This window comes from Lynx canadensis, chromosome A3, assembly GCF_007474595.2.
Source record: "Lynx canadensis isolate LIC74 chromosome A3, mLynCan4.pri.v2, whole genome shotgun sequence".
Lineage (NCBI taxonomy): Eukaryota > Metazoa > Chordata > Mammalia > Carnivora > Felidae > Lynx > Lynx canadensis.
This window is the reverse complement of record NC_044305.1, coordinates 102,953,704-102,978,237: the sequence shown is the minus strand read 5'-3', so window position 1 is coordinate 102,978,237 and position 24,534 is coordinate 102,953,704. Positions and strand designations below refer to the sequence as shown.

Below are 24,534 nucleotides of genomic sequence, written 5' to 3'. Positions count from 1 at the left end.
TTTCAAAAACCTTTGCCTTAGTCTCTACAAACACTGCATCTCTCTCATCTTCTCTTTCCATTTATTCTGGGGTCCCAACTACATGCATATTTGACTTTTTCACCATGTTCCACATGTCTCATACACTTTTCTGTATTTTCAATCCATTTTCTCTGTGTACTTTAATCTGCTTACTTTTTTAAAAATTTATTGACTTAATAAGAGAGAGAGAGAGAAGGAACAGGGAGGGGCACAGAGAAAAGAAGAGAGAGAATCCCAAGCAGGCTCTGCACTGGCAGCACAGAGCCTGATGCAGGACTTGAACCCACAAACCATGAGATCATGACCTGAGCCGAAACCTAGAGTCAGAGGCTTAACCGACTGAGCCACCCAGGTGCCCCTAATCTGTTTACTTTCTACACACCAGCCTTCCGGTTCACTTATCTGCTGTGTCTGATACACTACTTAATCAATCCACTGAATTCTTAATTTGTTATACTTTTCAGTTCCAGAATTTCCATTTAACTCTTTCTTATTGATTCCAGATTTCTGGTGAAGTTCTCTAGCTTTTCATTTATTTTCTTGGAAATAATATCATAGTTAAATTTTAAGTCCAAGTCTAGTAACTACAATAATCTAGATCATATATAAGTCAGTTTCTCTTACCTTTTTTGTTATATCTTGTAATTTTTAATTCAACACTAGATACTGTGTATTTAAAATTTAAAGGTTCAAGACATATTTTGTTCTTCCTAAGATTAAGGTGATGCTTTCTTCCATTAGGCAGGTAGAATGCAAAGAGATCTCCATTCTGTTTGAGGCTAACATCAGATCTTGTCTGTTTTAGTTTTCATCTTTATTCCTAGGGCTTGGCTCTGCTGCTGTTTCATCAGAATGGCTGGGATGCTTACAGAGCCACTTCACCTTGGCAGCCCAGGAGCTCTACCCTTTGTCTCCTTGGCACTACGCTGTTGCTGAAATCTCTGTTCACATTTTTAGCCTCCTGCCTTCTTCTAGATTTCTTAAAAGTCTTACCCTGTGCATGTGCAGGTTAAGATTTGGTTAAGTGTCTCAAGAGAAGAGTGTGTCCAGTTTTTGAATTATTGTTCCCATTGTTCCCTCCTACCTGGAATTTAGCTCCTCAAGTTCTAGGTTCTCATGCAATTGTTAACCCAACCTCTGTCCTCTGCCCAGCAGCACCACTGCCTTTTGCTGGGACTCTACTTCTTGTACCATGAAGTGGCAAATGCCTTTCAGAGAAAGCCAGAGTAAATATGGGGTTTCCTCATTATGCTTCCTTTCTCTCGTGTACTGCGGACCCTCAATCAACTCTGGCCAGAATGGCTGCTACTAGTTCTTTTAAGTAGCTATTTTAGGGGTGCCTGGGTGGCTCAGTCGGTTAAGGATCAGGCCACAATCTCACAGTTCATGAGTTTGAGCCCTGCATCAGGCTCCGTGCTGATAGCTCAGAGTCTGGAGCCTGCTTCAGATCCTGTGTCTCCTCTCTCTCTGCCCCTCTGCTGCTCACACTTTGTCTCTCTCTCTCAAAAATGAATAAATTTCAAAAAAAAAATGTTTTTAATAAACAGCTATTTTATATAGTCTGTCAAAGTTTTATATTTGTTTTTGTGGGAAAATAAATCCAATATAAGCAATTCTCTCATGGCTTTAACTAGAAGTCTCCAGATAGTACATTTTTATCTGAGGTTTTCAAAACAGCAATAAGCTAGTTATGTTATTAAATTTTAAATGATTAAATGGAGCACTCTTTGCTCTTCTTAAAAACAATTTTTGGGGTGCCTGGGTGGCTCAGTAAGTTAAGTGGCTAACTTCAGCTCAGGTCATGATCTCACAGTTGGTGAGTTCAGACCCCCCATCGGGCCCTGTGCTGACAGCTCAGAGCCTGAAGCCTACTTTGGATTCTGTGTCTCCCTCTCCCTCTCTGCCCCTCCCCTCCTTACACTCTGTCTCTCCCTTTCTCTCTCTCTTTCAAAAATAATAAAACATTAAAAAAATGTTAACAATTTTGAATCCTCAATTAATAAGCAGAAATTTAAAAGTGATATAAAGGTGCTTAGAATTAATTATATTTTATGATTCAGATTACTGGGCAAACTGTATCTGAATACATATTCTGAAAAATACAGTGAGATGCCAATATTTTAAAACTGTATTATAAAAACGTTCAAATTCATACAAAACCAGGTACCCGGTCATTTTAAAGCTTTATAATATTAGAAATTAAGATTATGTGATTAAAAAGAAACATCCAAACTAAAAACCCAAAATATAAAGAAAAAGAAAAATAACTTTAATAAAAATTAAGAGAGAAAAATAATATATCCTTTTGATTTATTAGTATATAATGGTGTTTGGGGCTCTTTGAAGAAGAATCCATCCTTCTCTAAATAGAAATAAAAGTTTATGCATGTGTAAAGTTCAGATGGTCTTTTTAGAAAAAGTTCTCAACACCTAAACATGAATGAAGACCAAAGCCTAACTAGAGAAAATAACTCACTAGAAATGCCTCCTACCAAGAAACTTAAAAACTAAGTGAGTCAGTAATACAGGTACTGAGGGGATTTAGGTCTGCAATTACCTTCTAGTCCTACAGACGGCAGGTGCCATGGCGCTGGTACCGAGTGGTAGACGAGGAAACAGGCCAGCGTGCTCAGCTGAGATTCCTCAAAGGGCTGCCCACTGAGGTAGGCGTGCACACACACATCACCCCCAGCTGTGAGAGAAACACAAATGGAACTGAAGCAACTGATGACAGAACTGAGAGGCATGAGGAGTGCCTTCCTTCTATTATTTTGTCATCCAGAACTCATTAAGCACTTACCATACACTATGCTGGGCATTAAGGCTACGGTGGTAAAGCAGATAGAGTGCATGCCAGCACAGAGTCTGGAGGGTTGTAAGGGACAGTGACGTTTACACAATGATACAAACAAATGTGTAATGAGAAATTGGGATGAGTGCTATAAAGATGTAGTGGTCACTGAAGTTGTCTCTTCAAACATCCATTTTACAACCTTTCCCTCCAGGATACAACATTTGAGGGGACTGACTTCAGCTCCAGAACCGGATCCTGATTAGTACTGGTCAGACTTTGTCAAACTCTAAGATGCATCAGAATCACGTGGAGGGCTGTTTAAAACACAGATAAGTGGGCCTCATCCCCAAAGTTTCTTGGATGGGGTCAGAAAAACCACATTTCTACGAAGTTGTCAGGACACGCTGCTGCTGCTGCCCCAGAGACCACGCTTTGAGAACCAGTGGCCTAGGTCAATCAAGGCAATCCTACTCTCAACACGGTGATTGGCTCAGGGACCAACAGACCTAGGCTTTCCAGCAAGACACATTCTTTTCCACAGTGACTGATTGAGGAATGTGCATGAGTTCCAATTCAAGCTGGAGACATGAGGAGATGCTTGACAACATTCTGCTAGAGGCTTTTGGGAAAGTAATTTCCTCATTGTTACGGCAAAGCTCCTAGAAGAAGGCTATTCTTCTTCTGTGCAAAATGCTGATGACCTTGAGGCAAGGAGCAGCCATTTTATTACTCTAAGAAAAAGCACTCTGAGGATAAAGCCAAGGCACAGAGTGTAAATAATGGAACCTCAGAGAAATGGGGCTTAAGCACTAGCATTAGATGACCCTTAGCCCACCTTACCTGTGGACTTCCAATAATGTAAGTTTATGTGTGTCCTTATTGTTTAAGCCAGGTTGAGTTAGGCCCTCTGTTACTTGTAGACAAAGACATTTTGATATATAAAGAAAAGTCGAGGAGGAAGGGAGAGGGGAAGGGAGGAAGGAATAGGGTATAGGAGGGAGGGAGGGAGGGAGGAAGGGAGAGAGAAAAAGAGAGAGAGAGAGAGAGAGAGAGAGAGAGAAAGATGGCAGGAAAGCTGCCTGAAGTAGTGTGATCTTAAAAGGCCTATGAGAAAGGGGCACTTATATTGAGGCTATAAGAATAAATATAAATTGAGTAGGCACAGAATAAAAGAAAAAGCAGCATATTTAACAGACCTATGCAAGATGGGAGAAAAGAAATTACAACTGCCACCAAAAAAAAAAAATCATAAGAGACTACTATGAACAATGACATGCCAACAAATTAGACAACCTAGAAGAAATGGATAAAGGGTAAAGTCATAGAAACATAGGTCTTCTAAGACTGAAACAGGAAGAAACAGAAAATCGGAATAGACTGATTACTAGGAAGAAGTATGAACAGGTAATCTAAAACCCCCCAACAAGCAAAAGTCCAGGACCAGATGGCTTCCCTGGTGAATTCTACCAAACATTCAAACAAAATTCAACACATATCGTTCTCAAACTCTTCCAAAAAACTGGAGAAGGGAATGCTTCCAAACTCATTTTACAAGGCCAGAATTAAGCTAACACCAAAACCAGACAAGGACACCACAAAAAACAAGAAATTTACAGACCAATTATTCCTAATGAATATAGATGCAAAAATCCTCAACAAAATATTAGCCAACTGAAGTCAACAATACATTAAAAGGGTTCCCACCACACCTATGGCCAAGGTTTCAACAGACCTCACCAAAATGCCATCTCAAATGGAACATGCCATGGAAACCATGATGTTCAGGTTTCACAGGTTTGCTGGGGACAAAGGCAAAGGAGGACCTGAAAGTACTCATGGAAAAGGAGTTCTCTGGATTTTTAGAAAATCAGAAAGACCCTATGGCCGTAGACAAAATAATGAAGGATGTGGACCAGTGTTGAGATGGCAAAGTAGGCTTCCAGGGCTTCTTTTCACTGACTGCTGGGCTCACCATTGCATGCAATGAATATTTTGTGGTATACATGAAGCAGAAGTGAAAGAAGCAGGCAACACTGAGCAGCCTGATGAGAGTTCTCCTAAAGGATCTCTTAAGGAATCTGTCCCACAGCTTCCCCCTGTATACAGGATTCCATGACCAGATCAGGACCCTCGGAAACTATACAAATAAAATCTAACCCCCATTTGACAAGCAGAGAAAGAAGTCAGTGAAAGCCAGATAAGCTTTTGATTTTTATATTTTTTGCATCCTTTTACCCTCAATAAACAAATTCCTTTTTTAGTTCCTCAAAAACACCACCACCACCAAAAACAAAATACAACACTTTTAGAAGGATCATATATACCACAATCAAGTGGGATTTATTCCAGGAATGCAAGGATGGTCCAACATCTACAAATTAGAGTGATATACCACAGTGACAAAATAAAGGATAAAAATCACGTGATCTCAATACAAAAAAAAGCATTTAACAAAATTCAGCATCCATTTATGATAAAAACACTAAACAAAGTGGATATAAAAGAAATGTACCCTCAACATAATAAAGGCCACATATGACAAAACCATAGTTAACATCATACTCAACACAGAGAAAGTAACCGTTTTTCATTTAAAACAAGGAACAAGGCAAGGATGCCCACTCTTGCCTCTTGTATTCAACACAGTAGTGGAAGTCCTAGCCATAGCAATTAGGCAAGAAGAAGAAATAAAAGGCATCCAAACTGGAGAGGAAGATTTCAAACTATACTACAAAACTATACTAATCAAATAGTTGGTATTAAATACATAAAAGCACATAGATCAACAGAACAGAGAGCCCAAAAATAAACACACACATATAAGGTTAATTAATTTACAACAAGGAGTCAAGCATATACAATGAGGAAAGGACAGTCTCTTCAATAAATGGTGAGGGGGAAAATGGATAGCCACATGCAAAAGAATAAAAATGTACCATCTTACACTATAAACAAAAACTAACTCAAAATGGATTAAAGACCTGAATGTGAGGCCTGAAACTATAAAACTCCTAGAAGAAAACATGGTTAGTAAGATCCTTGACATCAGTCTTTGGTGTTGAATTTTTGGAAATGACTCCAAAAACAAAGGCAACAAAAGCAAAAATAAACAAGTGGGACTACCTCAAACTAAAAAACTTCTGCACAGCCAAGGCAACCATCAACAAAATGAAAAGGCAACTTACTAAATGGGAAAAAAATATCTGCAAATCATATATCCAATAAGGGGCTAATACCCAAAAGACACGAAAAAACTCAAAAAACTTAACAGCAAAAAAAAAAAAAAAGAAAAGAAAAAAAATCCAATTAATGTGCAGGGGACATAAATAGACATTTTTTCCCAAGAACAATACAGATGGCTAACACACTCATGAAAGATGTTCAACCTCACTGTCAGAGATATGCAAATCAAAACCACAATGAGGTATTACCCCCCCACCTGTTGGAATATCACCTGTTGGAATAGCTATTATCAAAAAGGCAGGAAATAATAAGTGTTGGAGAGAACGTGGAAAAAAGGAAACTCTCTTGTACTGTTGGTGGGAATGCAAACTGGCACAGCCACTATGGAAAACAGTATGGAGGTTCCTCAAAACATTAAAAATAGATCTATCACGTGATCCAGCAATCCCACTGCTGGGTATTTATCCAGAGAAAACAAGAACACTAAATCAAAAAGATATTCAGTTTGCTGCAGCATTATTTACCATAGCCAAGATATGGAAACAACCTAAGAGTCCATCAACAGATGAATGGGTACAGATGTGGTATATATACACAATAGAATACTACTCCACCATTCAAAAAAATGAAATCTTGCCATTTGCAACAACATGGATGGACTATGATGGTATTACACTAAGTGAAATAAGTCGGTCAAAGAAGGACAAATGCATATGATTTCATGTATATGTGGAACCTAAAAAACAAAACAAAACTCATATATAAAGAGAACAGAGTGGTGGTTATCACAGGGGAAGGGGGTTGGGAGGTGGGTAAAAAGGATGAAGGGGGTCAACTAGTATGGTGATGGATGATAACTAGACTTACTATGGTGGTCACTTTGCTGTATATACATATATCAGATTATTATGCTGTACACCTGAAATTAATATAATGCATTCTATTGAAACCAATACAAAATTGGAATCAATTTTACCTCAATTTATAAAGTGATGGTTCTCCACTAAAAAATAAATGCACATTTTTGGCAATCATAGTGGCAAGTCAAATTTGGTAGAGAACAGTGTTGTAAACCACCAAATGCCCTAAAAGAGCAATAAGAAAAAAGCGATTCAGGGCACTATTATAGAAAGTGCTCTAGTCACTGCCAAAGTTTCATTACTGATACAAAATGTGCAAATCAGACAATCTGAAAAGGATTAAAGACATACTTCTTATCAAGAGCAAAGGTCTGCTATATATGATCAAATGCTGAACTGAATACAAAATATCAAAACCTATATAATAATCTGTATTTTCCCCAAAAATGAGAACAAAAATGAGATTTTTAAAAAGTTTAAAACTACATGACCTTTTGAATTCAGAGAGAAAATGATAGAACAATGTAGGTATTAAACAAACACTTGGAGTTTGAAACAGTTGTTTTCCATGTATATCCTTCACAATCTGGTTGACAATTTTTTTTTCAGAAATGTATTTCCTAATATTACAGTAGATAATTTTTACTTTAATAATATTCAAGCACGGTTAATATAATAACTGTCAAGATAGTAATCTACTGCTTACCAACAGCTTTAACGCATCAAGAATTGTTACTACTTATGTTACCAGGGTTAGTATTTACCCAAAACTGGTTGCTGTCAGATATATATCAGAAGGTATTTGAATGAACTGAAAAGAGTAAAAAGACGAAGGAGTTGACTTAAAATCAATTTCAGACATATTATCACACATCAGACAGATTTGCATAAATCAGAAGGCTCATCACTTGTCTCACACGAGGCATAATTACTTCCACACTATTAGGAGTAACTTTACAATTCCCCTGCAGTCACAAGTCTGTACTTCCAAACCACAGTCACCTGATGTCCCAGGTTCCCACTGACTGACTCACAGAGCTGGTAAAACAAACATTCACTCTAAGCACACATCAAGTTTTCAGTTTAAACAGAGTGGAGACACATGAAAGGGAAGAAAATAGCTACTGGCTTCACAAGTAGGTGACAGGCTACACCCCTAAGAAATAGCCGATAAAGGTGCTAGAAAGGAAACAAGATCTGATGCTAGAAAAGCTAAAACAAGTTCCTAAGTGTCAAGTGGTATTTAAATACCATATATATATACATGTATATATATACATTTAAAATGCCACATATATATATATATACACACACACACATACACGTGTGTGTGTACAATATATATGTGTGTATAACAGATATGCACATGCACGCGCACGTGTGTGTGTGTATATATAGTTGTATTAAGCAGAGTTAAATATATTTTTAAAGAAGTTGAAGTAAATAATCAGAGTCCAATTCGTTACTGAAAACATTAAATCTATAGCCATTCTAGCTTATACTCAGATTTATCTTATTTACCAACAAAAGAAAATGTCACAACAGAAAAGCCTGAGTCCCAATGTATCTTAAAAGCACAGGGCACGATGCTATTATTACCTTGTAGCCACTGGTCCAGAGTATTATCAATAGTGCATTTGACAACAGGGAGGAACTCAGAGTTCATAAAGAGTCCCCGCTTAGGATGGTTCTGCAGCCGTTCCTGATGGCTCCTGGAGCTGAAAAACTCTAACACCAACTTTATCTGCCAAAGTTCAGATGTCTCAGACATTTCTCTTCTTCCTAGTCTTCTCATAGCCTTGAAGAAACAAAAGGAAAAGCAGTCCACTTCATGAAAGAGTGAAGGGGCCCTAACTGTCTCTTCCTCAGAGTTGTATTATCGATAGAGTATTTTTTAAATACGGCTCATAGATCAATAAAGGGCAGAGGAGAATCCATTCCATGTTTTGATGCCATCTGCCCCACAGAGGAGCCCTCCACTGGGTACAGATACACATCTACTCTTCAATACTCTCTTCAATACGATCCCCACATAAATAGCTTCCGGTAAAAGCAACAGTGGCAAATGAGCTCATTCTTGCCTCAATGGCTCTGAAAAATGAAAACCCACCAGGTCTCCTGCCAGTCAGTCACTTCTGGGAAACCCAAGTGGGGCACAACGATTTGGCTGGGATCAGGCCAGGGATCCCAGGGCTCAGAAGGCAAACACAATACTACTGATAATACTGCTCTTGGGACCCATCTGCAAAGTCACCATGGCTACAACCAGCGGGAATGTTCTTCTGCAGACACCTGTCCACAACTGTGAAGGGATAACGGTTCAGAGCATAAAAAGGGAATACTTCCAGCCAACAAATGAAAAACACAACTCATTACTTGGCTGCTATATAGAGAGGTGTTGTGAGAAAGCAGTCTCAGAGTGGGTATCATATAATCATACTTTCCAATTAAAAAACGTGGATGGATACCAGACAATAATGCCATTCTGGGCCATCTGGTTATATTAGAAGGTGCCTTTTAAGTAAGAATGCTACTTAACAGAATGTGATTTGCAGGTTTTTGGGAATTATACCCTGCCTAAACATCATTTTCCCACTTTTCAAGAGAGATTATTTTGCCATTACAGATTATTTCCTTTGGCTTTAAACAATGAGTCCCAAATACTTATCTGTGAACTCATCATATCATATTCACTTAAAGAGTTGTTTAAAACCACAGACCTGGACCTCATCCCAGAAATTCTGATTCAGTAGATGATATAGAATAGGATTTGAAGATCTGTATTTTTAAGATTCCTTATATAAATTAAAGCCAAGTTAAAAACCTACTGGCTTAATTTTGGGTCTGAAAGTCACATGACATAAGTCATATGTACTACTAATAACCAAAACTGAATAAATTGGTCTCATCCTTTAGAGAAGCTATTAAGCATTATTTTCTACATTACAACTTTCAGGCTCTTTTAAAACAGCAACAACACAAAAATTTTAAAGTGATTTAGTTTCCTAAATCACTACATACTGATACCATAACCTCTTGCAAGCTTAATCACGCAGACATAATTTCACATTACTGCCATCACTAGGGCACTGTTTGTTCATTTACTGCTCATTGGCATATCCTATCCCTGAAGAGGCTTTGTCAGGAAGGAGATAAGAGACCACCCAATGATGCTGGGGGAGAAAAGGGAGGGAATGTTCTTTTCCTCTGCTAATCAGGGGAAGAGAAAAAAAAGGGAAGAATGGGGACCACAGAGTAAGACAATCCACTAAGAGGCATTCCTGTTATCATAAATTCTAAGCTTTTTTTGTCATATACAGTTTTCAAGTTTTATAGGGTTTCTTTTTTGTGAATTTCTAAAAGCAAATGAGAGACCAAAGAGATGGGACACAGAGGGAACCTTACCTCATGGTTCAGTATGTTACTTAAAATACAGTATAAATCTCATCAGAATTAGAATATGTTTTTTGACCATACCTGATCCATTGCTATGTATGCAGGCAACATCTCTGGGGTCTCCTGAGTAACACATTCATAGAGTACTGAAGAAAACAGATCCAGAATTTCCTGTTTCTGTGAAAAATCAGAAACATTTTGTAGCACATCAATGTATATTCCAAAATCAATTCAAGATTGTATAGCAACTACTATGGCCAATTCTTAAGCTCTGCAGTCAATAGGGTAAAACAGCTATCTCTTTATAAATCATAGTGAATGCAACACTAAACATCAATAAAATATAACAAAGTCCCAAAGGACAGTTATGGATGTAAGTGCTGTGAGGAGAGGAAGGATCAGCAGGGGTAAATGAGCAAACAGGACACATAGAGATATGCCCTGGGTTAGGCGGGCAAGAGCAAGATCCAGAAAGAAAACCCAGCATCCACAAAGATGCAGCAGAAAACACTGAGCAGAAGAGGCATGGAGGAGGCAGCACAGCCAAATCCAGCTAGGCTTAAGGAAGGGCACGGACTTTCATCAGAGACCTGTGGCCCTGAGTGCATGCCCAGCCCTTACTAGCTGTGTGATCTTGGGCACGTGAGATCTCTGAGTGGGATTTCCTCATCTGTAAACCTGGAATAATAAAGTATCTACCCCCAGAGTCAGAAAAATGAGAAAATTACATAAAGTACTGAGCAAAGTATCTAGTAAATAGTAAAGATTCAATACGTTAAAGGGGTTAAAATTATTTCATTTAACCCTCAAATCAACAATGTAAGGTAGGTTCTACCATAATCCCACTTTTAGAAATGAGGAAACTGCATCTTGGAGCGTTAAAAATTTTCCCAAAGCTACACGCACTTATAGGCAACAGGTGACCAATCCCAGATAGCAAATTCCTACATCCAAGCTTTGCGATCTGCAATGATGGATTAAATAACATATCCACTGGGCACCCTTTGAATCCTGAAGAGAACAACAGTTTTATGACCAACAGAAAAAAGTGTTATAAAACACAGAGGAATAAGATTACATAAAAGTAAGAGAAAGGTAAGAAACACTGAAAATAGCAATCAGTACAACAATGCACGTTAATATCACCTTATCGAAATTAACGTCTTAGAAGTTTTTTTGTTTTATACACACACACACACACACACACACACACACACACACACACACACACACTGGAATATTACTCAGTCATCAAAAAGAATGAAATCTTCCCATTTGCAATGACATGGATGGAGCTACACTGCATTATGCTAAGCGATAGATGTCCATCCGAGAAAGACAAATACCATATGATTTCACTCATATGTGGACTTTAAGAAAGAAAACAGATGAACATATGGGAAGAGGGAGAAAAAAGAAGAAAGCGGAAACAAATCACAAGACACTCTTAACAAAAGAGAATAAACTGATGGCTGATGGAGAGAGGTAGGTGGAAGATGGGCTGGGTGGGAGATGGATACTAAGGAGGGCACTTGTGATGAGCACTGGGTATTGTTATGTAAGTGACGAATCACCGAATTCTACTCCTGAAACCAGTACTGCAGTGCATGTTAACTAAAAGTTAAATAAAAAATTTTTTTAAATAAAAGAAAATTAAAAAAAAAAAAAACTTTAAGTCGTTTCTTGTATCAAGGTAGGCAGTTATCGAATTTAACAGTTGTAGTCTATGAAAAATGTGCATTTGCCAAGCAAAAATCATCCAACATACCTGAGGTGTATCAGCAATCTCAAAGACAGGTCCAGATGTTACAGAGGTTTATGGTGGTGTCCGCAGGTAGAAATAATAGCAAATTGTAGTCTAATAAGCAAAACATATGACACATACCTGACCCATGTTCACGGTCGGTTTGCAGAAATATTCAGCAAATGACAGAAGTGCTGGATCAGAAGTGAATGCTGAAATTGTTTCTGGCTGAAAAAAATAAACAGCAGCAACAAATATAAGTGAGATATTAGAGGTTATTTTCCTTACTACTCAAATTGTAATATATGCAGTTGTAGGAAATCAACCTCAGTTTTCACACAATGTTCCCATAAAGCCCAAGGTTGTACAAACTTGCTAGCGCTTCACCAACCTGTTCTGCTAAGAAGTTACAAGAAGCTTTTCTGCACAAGCCAAATATGAGCGACTGATTTATTAGAGGCCAATAATAAATAAGTCTTTCTTATACAGCTTGCCCCCAAAAGGCTCTCCCCTCTTCTTCATGAACTAACTGAAAACAAGTAAGAAAGCAGAACTGGGGCGCCTGGGTGGCTCAGTCGGTTGAGCGTCCGACTTCGGCTCAGGTCATGATCTCACGGTTTGTGGGTTCGAGCCCCGCATCGGACTCTGTGCTGACAGCTCAGAGCCTGGAGCCTGCTTCGGATTCTGTGTCTCCCTCTCTCTGTGCTCCATCCCCGCTCATGCTCTGTCTCTCTCTCCCACAAGAATAAATAAAATATTAAAAAAAAAAAAGAAAGAAAGAAAGAAAGAAAGAAAGAAAGAAAGAAAGAAAGAAAGAAAGAAAGAAAGAAAGAAAGAAAGAAGAACTGTTACTGAAAAGATAAGGACAAAAGCCTATGTACCACTCAAGCCACTCACAAATAGGTAAAGACCGGATGATTCCACTTATATGAGGATCCTAGAGTAATCAAATTCAGAGACAGAAAGCAGAATGGCTGGTGCCTGGGGCTGGGAGGAAGAAGGAACGGGGAGCTGCTGTTCAATGGGTACGGAGGTTCAGTTTTACACGATCAAAGAGTCCTGCAGATGGATGGTGGTGGAGACTGCACAACACAGTGAATGGACCGAATACTACTGAACTGTACACTCAAAAAAAGGGCTAGGACAGCAAATTTTATGTGTATTTAGCCATAAAAAAAAAAAAAAAATCACTCACAGTTCAAGACCGAAAATGGAATATAAAAGCATTAAAAAGTATTACCATTTTCCACTGAGGTTTATATTTTACTTCTGAATTCCCAACAAGCAGGAAATTGAGATGTCTTTCAATCTTTATGTAATTTTCCAATTCAAAATCAAGTGTAAACTTACCTATTTTCTTTACAAATTAGATTAGGGTGTTTAAGATGGGCTCTCATTTATATAAACAACAGTGTTTAAGTTAAGCAGTATCCAAAAGTCCTCCAAGACTATTTCATAGACAACCTATCAAATACTGCCGAACCAATACGCTGATGCCAACTACATCTATTTAAACCCTGGGAACTATCATAAAGGCTCAGTCATAAGTAACTGACTCAAAATGAAATGTGTGTTCAATTAAAATAAACACTATCTCCTTATGAGGGAACACAAAGAATGCTAATCCAGTCCTCGGGCCACCACTCAGCCAGTCCGCCAGCCACATTTTTGCCTCCACAACTACCCTCCAGGGGTCCTGACTGCTTTAAACAGCCACTCAATATATCTTCTGCAGAACACATTTGCTCGGGGAATTCCTGAAAACTGCAGTTAAGCTGAGACATTTCACTGTTAGACTGAGGAACACATTTCTAGCATGGGGAACTTACTTGAGTTCTGGAATGTAGAGTAAAATATGTACTGACCACAGTGAGACTCTGTCTCACACACTCTTACTTCAACTACTTTTTCATTCTAAATACTCTTGCATTAGCAGTCAAGTACTATGAGAATCATAAAGCAAATTGATAAAGCTGTCCTCACTTTATCCTCACCAAGATTAGAGCAACAAACAGGGAATGGGGGTTAAGAATGAAACTAATTAGTGCTACCTTACAAAAAATTTTCTCTATTTCTGCCATGAATTAGGCAAATCTTAACATGAAGATTAATAAGTAAAACTATTAAACTATACATTTTTATAGTGTTAAGATACATTGTCCCTGCTGCTAAATATAAAGCATCCTTAGACGCTGGGTAGGTGGCCCACACTGTATTGTGGTTGCTACATGAAACAACAAACAGACCCACGGCCATTCAGCCTTTACAGTTTGCAGCAACGGGACAGAGCAGATTCGCCTAAACGGTACCGTAACTGTCAACACACAAGTACATGCTTTGGGTGGGACAGTGGGATTTGTAATCATTCCCTCTCATCCTTGAGTTTTTAGCCAATCAATACTACCTTGAAAGCCCGAGCTTCAGAGTTCCTGTTAGCAACAGTCTGGGCCAACAAACTTTGCCACCCCATCGGATCTTCCTTGTAGGACAGCTGACCCGCTCTGAGCTTAACATATAGAACCCCATCCTTAGAAAGGATTGATCTGAAAGAAAACAAGAATGATTTTATAGGAGGTATTATTTGCAGTTCTCAGCTGGAAACAGAGTGTCTCTCCACACCATGTTCACGTGAAATGAATCTTTATTATTTTCCAGTAAGGCATATGATTATTTACTGAGTCTAATTCAATCAGTCCCTATGAGAAAGCCAAAATGAAGTTCTACTTTTCTTTGGTGTATGGGTTCATGGAACTTGTTCATGGAACTTGTAAGAAGGGGCTCTGCTCAAGTGTGAGCTTCAAAGGCAGTATTTCATCTGACACTTCTTCATATTCCCTTTATCCTCTAGCACTATGAGTGGGACACTGGAAGTACTAAGTACCTGCTGATTGGTTTGCAGCAGAAAAAAAAATGCTGCAAATCTAAAAAGAACAATACAGGAAACAGCTAACATATACTTTAAGGGAAAAATAAATTGGGACCAAACCATAACAATTTTTATGGGCTTGTTAAACCTTTTGGAAATTTAAACACTTACACACTACTTAATGCATAAAATTAACACTCTGTTCATTAAAGCAACTACTTGCATATGACTATTTCCACCCAAAAGCAATCTATCATGATTTTAATTTTATGAGAACAATCCAACAAAAGAATGACAAAAAGATGCAAAAGATATGGTCTGACAAACATCAATGGTTATAAAGTTCCTTTAGTAGACGGACACATATGCTAGCCTTACTTTTTTTTTTTTGCCAGCCTTACTTTCTTACACTGATTACCTCTCATTACTGCTACAACGGACACTTCCATTATTGTACCAACTTATGTCACTTCAAGTTTCTCATTGAATAAATGTAACTGTTTTCTAAACTGAATCTCATAATTCAAACTGTGTTTCAAAGTTATAAACCACTTTATTCAAAATATACTCTACATATTGTCTTGAATAAGATCAAAGGGTGACAAGGACCGTTCCAGTGAAGAATCTGCAATTTCTACCTTCCCATATACTTTATTCACTTCACAGATACATCTAAGAAATTCAATATACTTACTTCAAGTGTTGTGTTCCCTTGCTTAAATCTATGAGCAGTTCCCAGTATCGTGGTCCTTTTACTTTAATCTGCCAAGATAAATGTGAACACAGTCAATCCAATGCTAAAAAGTGCCGGTTTGAAAAATGAAACCCATGTTTCTCAGAGGAAATAAAAACAACGGGGCTAGAAAGAGACACTGAAAAGTTAACAAGCTCCATTTCCAGACACATATGTCTGTGAACCAAGTTCTGAGGCCATCTAACCTATCAGTAAAGACCTCCAAGTAAAGACTTTTCTCTGTTCCTCCTGACAACTCCTCCTGGGGCTGCTTTCTGATTTCCTACAGAACACCGAGAAAGCAGAGGCTTTTACTTAGCTATCTCTGACACTATACTGTTCTAGTTGAACTGATCCCTTGTGTACATCTCCCTAAATCACATCCCACTTACCTGCTTTAAAAGGTGGAGTTCTGGAAGAAGGGTAGGGGCCATCAATTCTTCTTTGGTTTGTTCATACCATTGAGTACCCTTCACAAATGTAAAAACAGCCACAATTCACTATGTAGTTAGGGGAAGCTACAAAGAAGAAACATCATTCTGTACTTCTTCCCCACACTTTCTACACAGATTGTCAAATGGCATAAAATGCTCTCTGACATCAAGTCTTAAAGGGCTAAGTCTACAATCCTTTGCTGGACCTGTATCACCTTACACCAACCACTTCGAGCCTTGCACTTCACATGCTAGCAGTGCACTTCTGAGGCCTCTGGGTTTTTGTACACGTTGTCTTCGCTACTGGAAACGTGCCCCTGCTCAGCTGGCAAATCTCAGCCCAAACACTGTGTCCACCGCGACGACCTCCCCGATCCTCAACAGCTAGATGGAGCATTTCCCCTCTACGCCCCCTGCATTCTACACATACTCCCAATTACCACTCTATTCTTACTGCACCCATGCCTGACCACCCAGTGGACAGAAGTCCCTTAAGGAATACAACAGTTTAATTTTTGAACCCCAGAGCCTAGCATAGTTTTGATACACAGAAAGTACTTAATAATATTCTGAATGAAGGAAGGATAGACACATGACTTATTTATATAATCTGTACATCTAAATCAAAGATCTCTCATCAAATACATGATCTTGGGCTTTAAAGCATCCTGCAAACAAATCTAAGAATAGTTCTAATTTAACTCTTCTTTAGAACACGGGCATTTTCAAACATGGACGTTTTCAAACTATAGGCTCCACGGACAAAAGAGCAGCTGATGACCTCTAAAATATTGCTCTCATAGACTATAAATGAGCCCAAATGGCCTGGCAGGATGTACACAAATTTTAGAAGCTTCAATTTTTATAAGAGGTTAATTCACCACTGCCATCTTTTAAAGGACAACATTTTTGAAATATTTAAGCTGCAAACAGGTATGAGTGCTAACAAAATTACAAATAAATGGAAGGAGGAAAGAATTACCTTATAGGTAACTTCCAAAAGGGCATAGCAGGGCATGTTTGTATCCACGTCCACAGGCACCAGGAGCCTCGGTTCTGCAGCCAGCACATATAGGTGCCGCAGAGCCTGGAGATGATACCTATCCACAGAAAACACAGGGAGGAGGTAACAAACAGGGGACAACAGTGTGAGCTCTACAACCTGCTGCTGCTGACACCCTGAACCACAACAGAAGCGGGGGTTGCGATCTTCCCATGACAGCAATCCTAACGGAGGACGACAAGATTCAGTTAAAAAGCAATGGACAGATTCTCTTTAAAAAATTACAGGGACGCCTCAGTGGCTCAGTTGGTTAGGCCACTGACTTCGGCTCAGGTCATGATCTCACAGTTCGTGAGTTCGAGCCCTGCGTCAGGCTCTGTGCTGACAGCTTGGAGCCTGGAGCCTGCTTCAGATTCTGTGTCTCCCTCTCTCTCTCTACCCCTCCCCTGCTCACACTCTGTGTCTCTCTCTCAATAATAAATAAACATTAAAAAATTAAAATACAATACAATACAATACAATACAATAAATTACAGACACACGATCCTCGACCCAAGAATTCCTTACATGCATTTTCACAGTTAAGAGGTTTTAAAGGAGGTAAAAATTATCTTAACGTGAAAATAATTCATCCCTTATAAAACTTCTCAAATAATCCTTTTCTGCCCCACACACGCATTTTTTACCTTCCTAGGGACTTATTTCTAGTTATTCGGTTTTTGGCTTCAGGGTTGACAGTAGAGGGAGAAGGAAAGCTCTTCTACATACACACACTTCTCTACACAAATGCATACACACACCTGGAATCTAGGACACCAAAAACTAATGGGTAAGATTACAGTAATATTTTTCTTTCTGTGTGCTTTTCTGAGTTTTCCAAAAAAATTTTTAAACTTTAAAATTTGTATTTCAGCATTTCGACACAAAAAATTTTTCAAGATGGCATTTTAAGATGTCATAAAAGGATAAAATGAGACTTAAAATTTTTCTTTTTAAACTTTAGTTACAGCAATAGCCTCCCTCTTCTTACCCAAACCTACCCTTTCCTATAAATTGATTAGAATTGAAAGCAACTTGGGGCGCCTGGGTGGCTCAGTCGGTTAAGCGGCCGACTTCGGCTCAGGTCATGATCTCGCGGTCCGTGAGTTCGAGCCCCATGTCGGGCTCTGTGCTGATAGCTCAGAGCCTGGAGCCTGTTTCGGATTCTGTGTCTCACTCTCTCTCTCTGACCCTCCCCCGTTCATGCTCTGTCTCCCTCTGTCTCAAAAATAAATAAACGTTAAAAAAAAAAAATTAAAAAAAAAAAAAAAAAAAAAAATTGAAAGCAACTCAAAGCCAGAAAAAAAATATTTATCAGTTACATAAAAGTTCCTGGTGCTGATCACTAACTTGCTTTGTTCAAAATAGCTACACCAAATGATTCTCTGACCAGCAATATAGGAGTGTGGCTCTCTGTTGTACCCTAACCAATAATTGGCTTTAACAGTTCAAAAAGTCTTTCCTAAGTTGACCAGAGACCACTTGTCAGAGTTGTATTATTTTAACAAGAATATTCTTGTGCTTCACCTATCATCAGAGTTTGGACATCAGATTAGGCAGCTTTTACAAAACAGCTTACTTTCATTTATCACTTTAAACTACATTATGCTATAGTTTGACAGCTTAGTTACTAAAATTAATGCTCCATCTCTTGAGGCTTTTCTTAGCAGATGAGCTGAATGCACTGGTCACTGCAGATGTCTCTGGAATATAAGGAGCTATTTTCTTCCCTTCCTCTGGATCCAGTGGAAACCAGCGATGCCTGAAACTTCTGGGGAAAACTGAAGAGCTGCTGATGGTTCTTTGTGCTCTAAAAAGCAGAACTTCTGTATTATCAGACCTTTTCTACATGTGTGAGGTCTTATGGCTCAATGCCACTTCTAATTTGTCTCTGATTCTTTGCTGCATTTTGCTTTTCATGTCCCTTCCATTTCATTTATACAAAACTTCTCAGCATGCAGGATGCCTAGACAGACCAGTCAGTTAAGTGTCTGACCCCTGATTTCAGCTCAGGCCATGATCTCACATTTCATGAGAATGAGCTGAGTCAGGCTCTGCACTGACAGCACAGAGCCTGCTTGGGATTCTCTCTCTCTCTCTCTCTCTCTCTCTCTCTGCCCTTCCCCTGTTCCCACTCTTTCTCTCTCAAAACAAATAAAATTAAAAAAAAAAGTTCTTGGCATTCATGTAAAAGACAGAAAAAAAAAAGGAATTCATATAGACAGTGGATAGTGCCACTAAATCAGACCAATTTCTCTCTTGGAATTAAACAATTATAGTACAAAACATATCATCTGCAGCTTCTGTTGGCTACTATCTTTTGCTTAATGAATTTTTCCCTAAAGTTAACTTTGTTTGGCCCACATCTGGGGTTTACAGCAGTTCTAACGACTGAAGAATGGTGGAAGACTGATGGATCAGTCCAACAGCTATCCGAAGTTATCTTTAGGTCTAATATTTAGAGAAACTTTTTAAAAGATTTAGCCAGGAAGGTAACTAAGTTCAAGAAGAGAATAAACTAGTTTGGAAATGAGTCCATGGAACCAAAGCACAAATCACCCCTTGGAGAACTTAGGAAAGATCACATTGAGGACAGAATCACTAGACTCACCGGTTGTCAGTGCTGTGAGCTGGGAAGTGTGGGTAAAGGGCACAGAGGAGAGCAGCAATGGAAGAGTTTGATGTACTCAAAGAGTACCTGCAAAACAAAGGCCGGAGTGAAAGAGGTTATTAATTATACTGTGCAAACTCCCAAGGCCTTCTTGAGAATCAGTTCAGTGGAGTGCCATGGCAAGGCATACTGACAACATGCCTTGATGAATGCAAGTGTGTCAATGCTGTGAATGTCTCACTTTTCAGTTAGTCTTTAAGCCATTTCAAGACCATCTATTATTGAAAGCAAAAGCAACAACTCACAAATATTAAATCCAAAACCTGAATTAATAAGCATGGTTTTTGAACCTAAAATATCACCATACTAAGGACCATTAATGCAATCCTAGAGATTATAGGCACTGAAAAAGACACGAATGAAGGACACTACTTCTTCTCTGGTTCTACATATACCTACTTACAGAATAATAAACTTGACTTCTAAGAATACAGGGTTTTTAACTGGGTATTCTCAAACTATTTTTTCTGTTTCTGTAAAGTCTGAGCATCTCCTTAGAATGAAAAACAAAATGAAAAAGGCAAAAGTTATCAGAAGAAGTTACAATGAATGTATAAACAACAATTCCTCTACAAACAGCTTTTTTTCTTATCAATACTATAAACTTACTTTTATCAGGGCCACATAGTCTTCATAAAATCTTCTGAAATTTTCCTTATATTATTTTACTCTTGCTCAAACTCCGCATGGCAATCAGGCAGATCAATCTAAAGTTCTAGAGTTTTTCTTACAAATATTTTGAAATAAAGATGGTTCACTGGGCATCATATAAAACCACTGTTGGGGCACCTGCATGGCTCAGTTGGCTGAGCATCAGACTTCGGCTCAGGTCATGATCTCGCAGTCCAAGAGTTCAAGCCCCACGTGAGGCTCCGTGCTAACAGCTCAGAGCCTGAAGCCCACTTCAGATTTGTGTCTCCCTCTCTCTCTGCTCCTCCCCCAATCATGCTATGTCTCTCTCTCTCTCAAAAATAAACTTCAAAAAAAAAAAAAAAAACACTGTTGCAGATAATATACATATATATTTTATTATGTGGCTCAGTCGGTTAAGCATCCAACTTCAGCTCAGATCATGATCTCACAGTTTGCGAGTTTGAGTCCCGCACTGGGCTCTACACTGTCAGCACAGAGTCTGCTTCGAGCTTACTTAAGATGCTCTGTCTCCCTCTCTCTCTCTCTGCCCCTCCCCTGGTAGTACACGCATGTGTGTGTGCGCGTGCGCGCTATCTCTCGCGCTATCTCTCCCTCTCTCAAAAATAAACGTTAAAAAAAAAAAGAACAAGAGAGATGCAGGGGTTTACTTTGGAAGAAAAAGAAGTTTACAAAAATCATAAAATAAAAAGAATTTTCATAGTAATATGGGGGAAGGAGGAAACAAGGAGCTGTTGTTTAAAGGGGACAGAGCTTCAGTTCTGCAAGGTGAAAAAGTTCTGGAGATTGGCTATACAACAATGTGAATACGCTGACTACTACTAAACTGCCCATTCAGAAATGGTTAAGAAGATAAATTTTATGTTATGTGTATTTTACCACAAATAAAATTTTTTAAATAAATATATAACCCAATATGAAAATGAGTAGAGGAGACTTGGACATCACAAAAGATTTCCAGTTAGCCATTAAAGATATAAAGGGGGCTAAATATCATTATTCAGAGAAACGGAAATTAAAACCACAACTACTACCAGATGGCTAAAATTAAAAAGACTAACATTACCCAAGTGTTGGAAAGGATGGGGAGCTGGAACATCACACAACACTGATGGGTATATAAAATGGTACAACCACTTTGGAGCACTGACGGCATTACCTACCAAAGTTAAGCACACACATACACTTGTAGATCTACTCATAGATCTATATACAACAAAATCAAAGACATGTAAAACAATATTCATAACAGCCCCAAGCCAGAAACAACACATCCATCAAGAGCAGAGTAGATCAATAACCGTGGAATAATCATACAATGGAATTCAACAGCACAGAAACATGAATAAACCATCGCTACATACAACATGGATTAATCTCACAATGTTGAGCTAAAGAAATATAGTTGATCCTTGAACGAAGTGAGGATTAGGGGTACCAACCCCCCCACATAGTCAAAAATCCGTGAATAACTTATAAATTCCCCAAAGCTTAACTAACTGCCTACTGTTGACTAGAAACCTTACGGATAACATAAACAGGTGATTGACACATTTTATATGTTATGTGTACTGTATGCTGTAATCTTATAATAAAATAAGCTACAGAAAAGAAAACATTAGGAAAACCATAAGGAAAATACATCTATAGTACTGTACTATATCCAATAAATTTTGAATTTAAAAATTTTGCATTTCAAAAACAGGCAAAGCCAGTCTAAGGTGTTATAAGACTAAATAGTGATTATCTTTGGATAGAAGTAAAGTAATAATTAACATAAAAGGGGGACGCCTGGGTGGCTCAGTCGGTTAAGCGTTCGACTTCGGCTCAGGTCATGATCTCGTGGTCTAGCCCCGCGTCGGGCTCTGTGCTGACAGCTCAGAGCCTGGAGCCTGTTTTAGATTCTGTGTCTCCCTCTCTCTCTGACCCTCCCCCGTTCATGCTCTGTCTCTCTCTGTCTCAAAAATAAAAAATAAGTGTTAAAAAAAAATAAACAGAAAAGGAATAGCAGGGTAGAAACAGGTATTCTGAGTTCTATCTTGATCTACATGGTAGGTCTACAGGGAGAAGTCTTATAAAAAGATGAGGAGGTCAGGAATGACAGATGCTGGAAAGAGAGCAAGGAAGGTAGAAACTAAGAAAAAGAAACTCTCATAGGACTTGGTGACTGAAGTGTTCCTGAACTTTCAGTTCAGTAGAAGGGTAAAGTCATTAAACAGTGGGGAACGGGAGGTGGCGCACTGAAGAACTGAGTACCGACTCTTCTGAGAATGTAGAGTGACCATGGTCACTACTAAGTAGGGCATAAATTGATGGTTAAACTACCGAAGGGCCCTTTTTAAAGTGTAATTATACCCCAGGATAAGCTAACAGCTAGTCAGGATCAAAAACTTTCATGGATCTTCAAATCCAAGATAAGTCACTCCAATAGATGTTGCTCAAGAGATCTTTTCATTACAGGGCGTCTGGGTGGCTCAGTCAGTTAAGCGTCCAACTCTTGGTTTCAGCTCAGGTCATGATCTCACGATTTCATGAGTTCAAGCCCCTCATCGGGCTCCAAGCTGACAGTGCGGAGCCTGCTTAGGATTCTCTGTCTCCCTCTCTCTGCCCCTCCCCTGCTTGTGCTATATCTCTCTCAAAATAAACAAACTTTTAAAAAAGTTAAAAAAAAGAGAGATCTTCTCACTGAGGAAAAAATACATATTCATTTACCTTCCTCCTCCCAGAAAGAGAAGTCCAAGGGCCATGTGATGGGCTAAGTGGAAGCCATAGTTCATTTCACCACCTGTTTTCATGTGCAAGAAGCGACAGAGCTGCAAAACCTTTAGGTTCCCCGAGCCAGCCATCACCATGGCGAGAGACAGAAGCACCACACTCAGGCAGGTCTCCAGGTTGTACGGCCCTGTCTGGAAATGCAAAAAGACAGCATACTACAATTGTTGTGTTACAGTTCTTTATTATCAAACTAAATTGGCCATCGTTAGACTACAGATATTTATTAGTTTAAAAAATCTGCAAAAAAACAAATATTTTCTCTATAAAATTCAAGTTCGGTGTAGAAAATTCAAAAAATAAAGTATCAAAAAGGAAATAATAATCCCTTGGAATACTAATACCCAATGACAACAGCCATAAATATTTTGGCCTTTTCCCCAAATCTTTTTCTATACCCATGGTTTTTTTCTTTTTTTCAAATGAAACTGAGGTATTACTATACATGATATTTTTATCTCTTTAAATCTATGACATATGAGCAATCTTCACTCATAAAAAATTCTTAGAGAACATGAGTTTGATAGCTCCATGGTACAACAATGTACAGATACACGACAGTGAAATTTACCTAATTACTTTTAGACTTTTTGACTTTCAAGTTTTCTCATATTATACATAAGGTTGTATAAATCTGTGTGGTGTTGATCAGAATAAAATCTTACTCTCTCCTGTCACTAGAGGGGCAGTGTCTCAAAACTGAATTTTTACTAAGTGCTAATTTTTTTAAAAACCAGCTAACAATATTCAGTCCCGAGACAGGATGGCGTAAGGTACAATAATCCATGAAGGATATGGTTTTTGCTCTCACAAGAATTCAATACCATGTACATCCTTCAAGGATCATACTTGCCCTTAATATCCCAAAACACAAATATAAAGATGGGCCAAAACTTCAAATCCTCCATTCTAAACTCAAACAAATTGCAGAGACACTTGACAACACACAGGTAACTGAATTATCAGTGAATTTTCTTCAAATTCAATTTAATTCCCAAGAAGAATGATCATTTATGATAAAAAAAGACTTACTACAGAAGCATTAGGTGCAGACAAATATGTCATAAAATCTTTTGCAAATTTATGCTGGAAAACAAAAGAAAAAATCTAAAGTTAAAAGAAGTGTATCAACGCGTTGTTAAAAAAGAAAACAGAACAAAGTAAACTAAGTTATTTCTTACCAAACAGTTAAACGCTGATAAGTTTTCTGAGCCCGCAAATCGAAAACCCAGAGACAAGCAGGCTCCTGCAATTATGTAGACATGTGCCTGCCTGAAAACAGATTACAAGAAATTTAATACTACCTTTATTTTGCTTTAAAATTCATTATAAGTATTATCTTGGGGTAAAAACAATAAATATTCCTG

The 24,534-nt window shown here is 38.4% G+C and overlaps 1 protein-coding gene and 1 pseudogene across 2 annotated transcripts in view; one reads left to right on the top strand and one right to left on the bottom strand.

Moving 5' to 3' along the window:
- Positions 1 to 24,534, bottom strand: part of ANAPC1 (anaphase promoting complex subunit 1) — a 96,397-nt gene that overhangs the window by 3,817 nt on the left and 68,046 nt on the right. For both annotated transcript variants that reach the window (XM_030311142.1, XM_030311144.1), the window contains 12 exons: positions 24,349 to 24,439; positions 24,200 to 24,253; positions 23,108 to 23,301; positions 19,685 to 19,771; positions 17,014 to 17,131; positions 15,990 to 16,067; positions 15,559 to 15,626; positions 14,403 to 14,541; positions 12,140 to 12,226; positions 10,336 to 10,431; positions 8,458 to 8,656; positions 2,579 to 2,713 (listed from right to left, as the gene is read on the bottom strand). In XM_030311142.1, the coding sequence (XP_030167002.1) occupies positions 2,579 to 2,713; positions 8,458 to 8,656; positions 10,336 to 10,431; positions 12,140 to 12,226; positions 14,403 to 14,541; positions 15,559 to 15,626; positions 15,990 to 16,067; positions 17,014 to 17,131; positions 19,685 to 19,771; positions 23,108 to 23,301; positions 24,200 to 24,253; positions 24,349 to 24,439 (1,346 nt within the window). The remainder of the gene's footprint in view (positions 1 to 2,578; positions 2,714 to 8,457; positions 8,657 to 10,335; positions 10,432 to 12,139; positions 12,227 to 14,402; positions 14,542 to 15,558; positions 15,627 to 15,989; positions 16,068 to 17,013; positions 17,132 to 19,684; positions 19,772 to 23,107; positions 23,302 to 24,199; positions 24,254 to 24,348; positions 24,440 to 24,534) is intronic.
- LOC115509811 lies at positions 4,557 to 4,971 on the top strand (annotated as a pseudogene).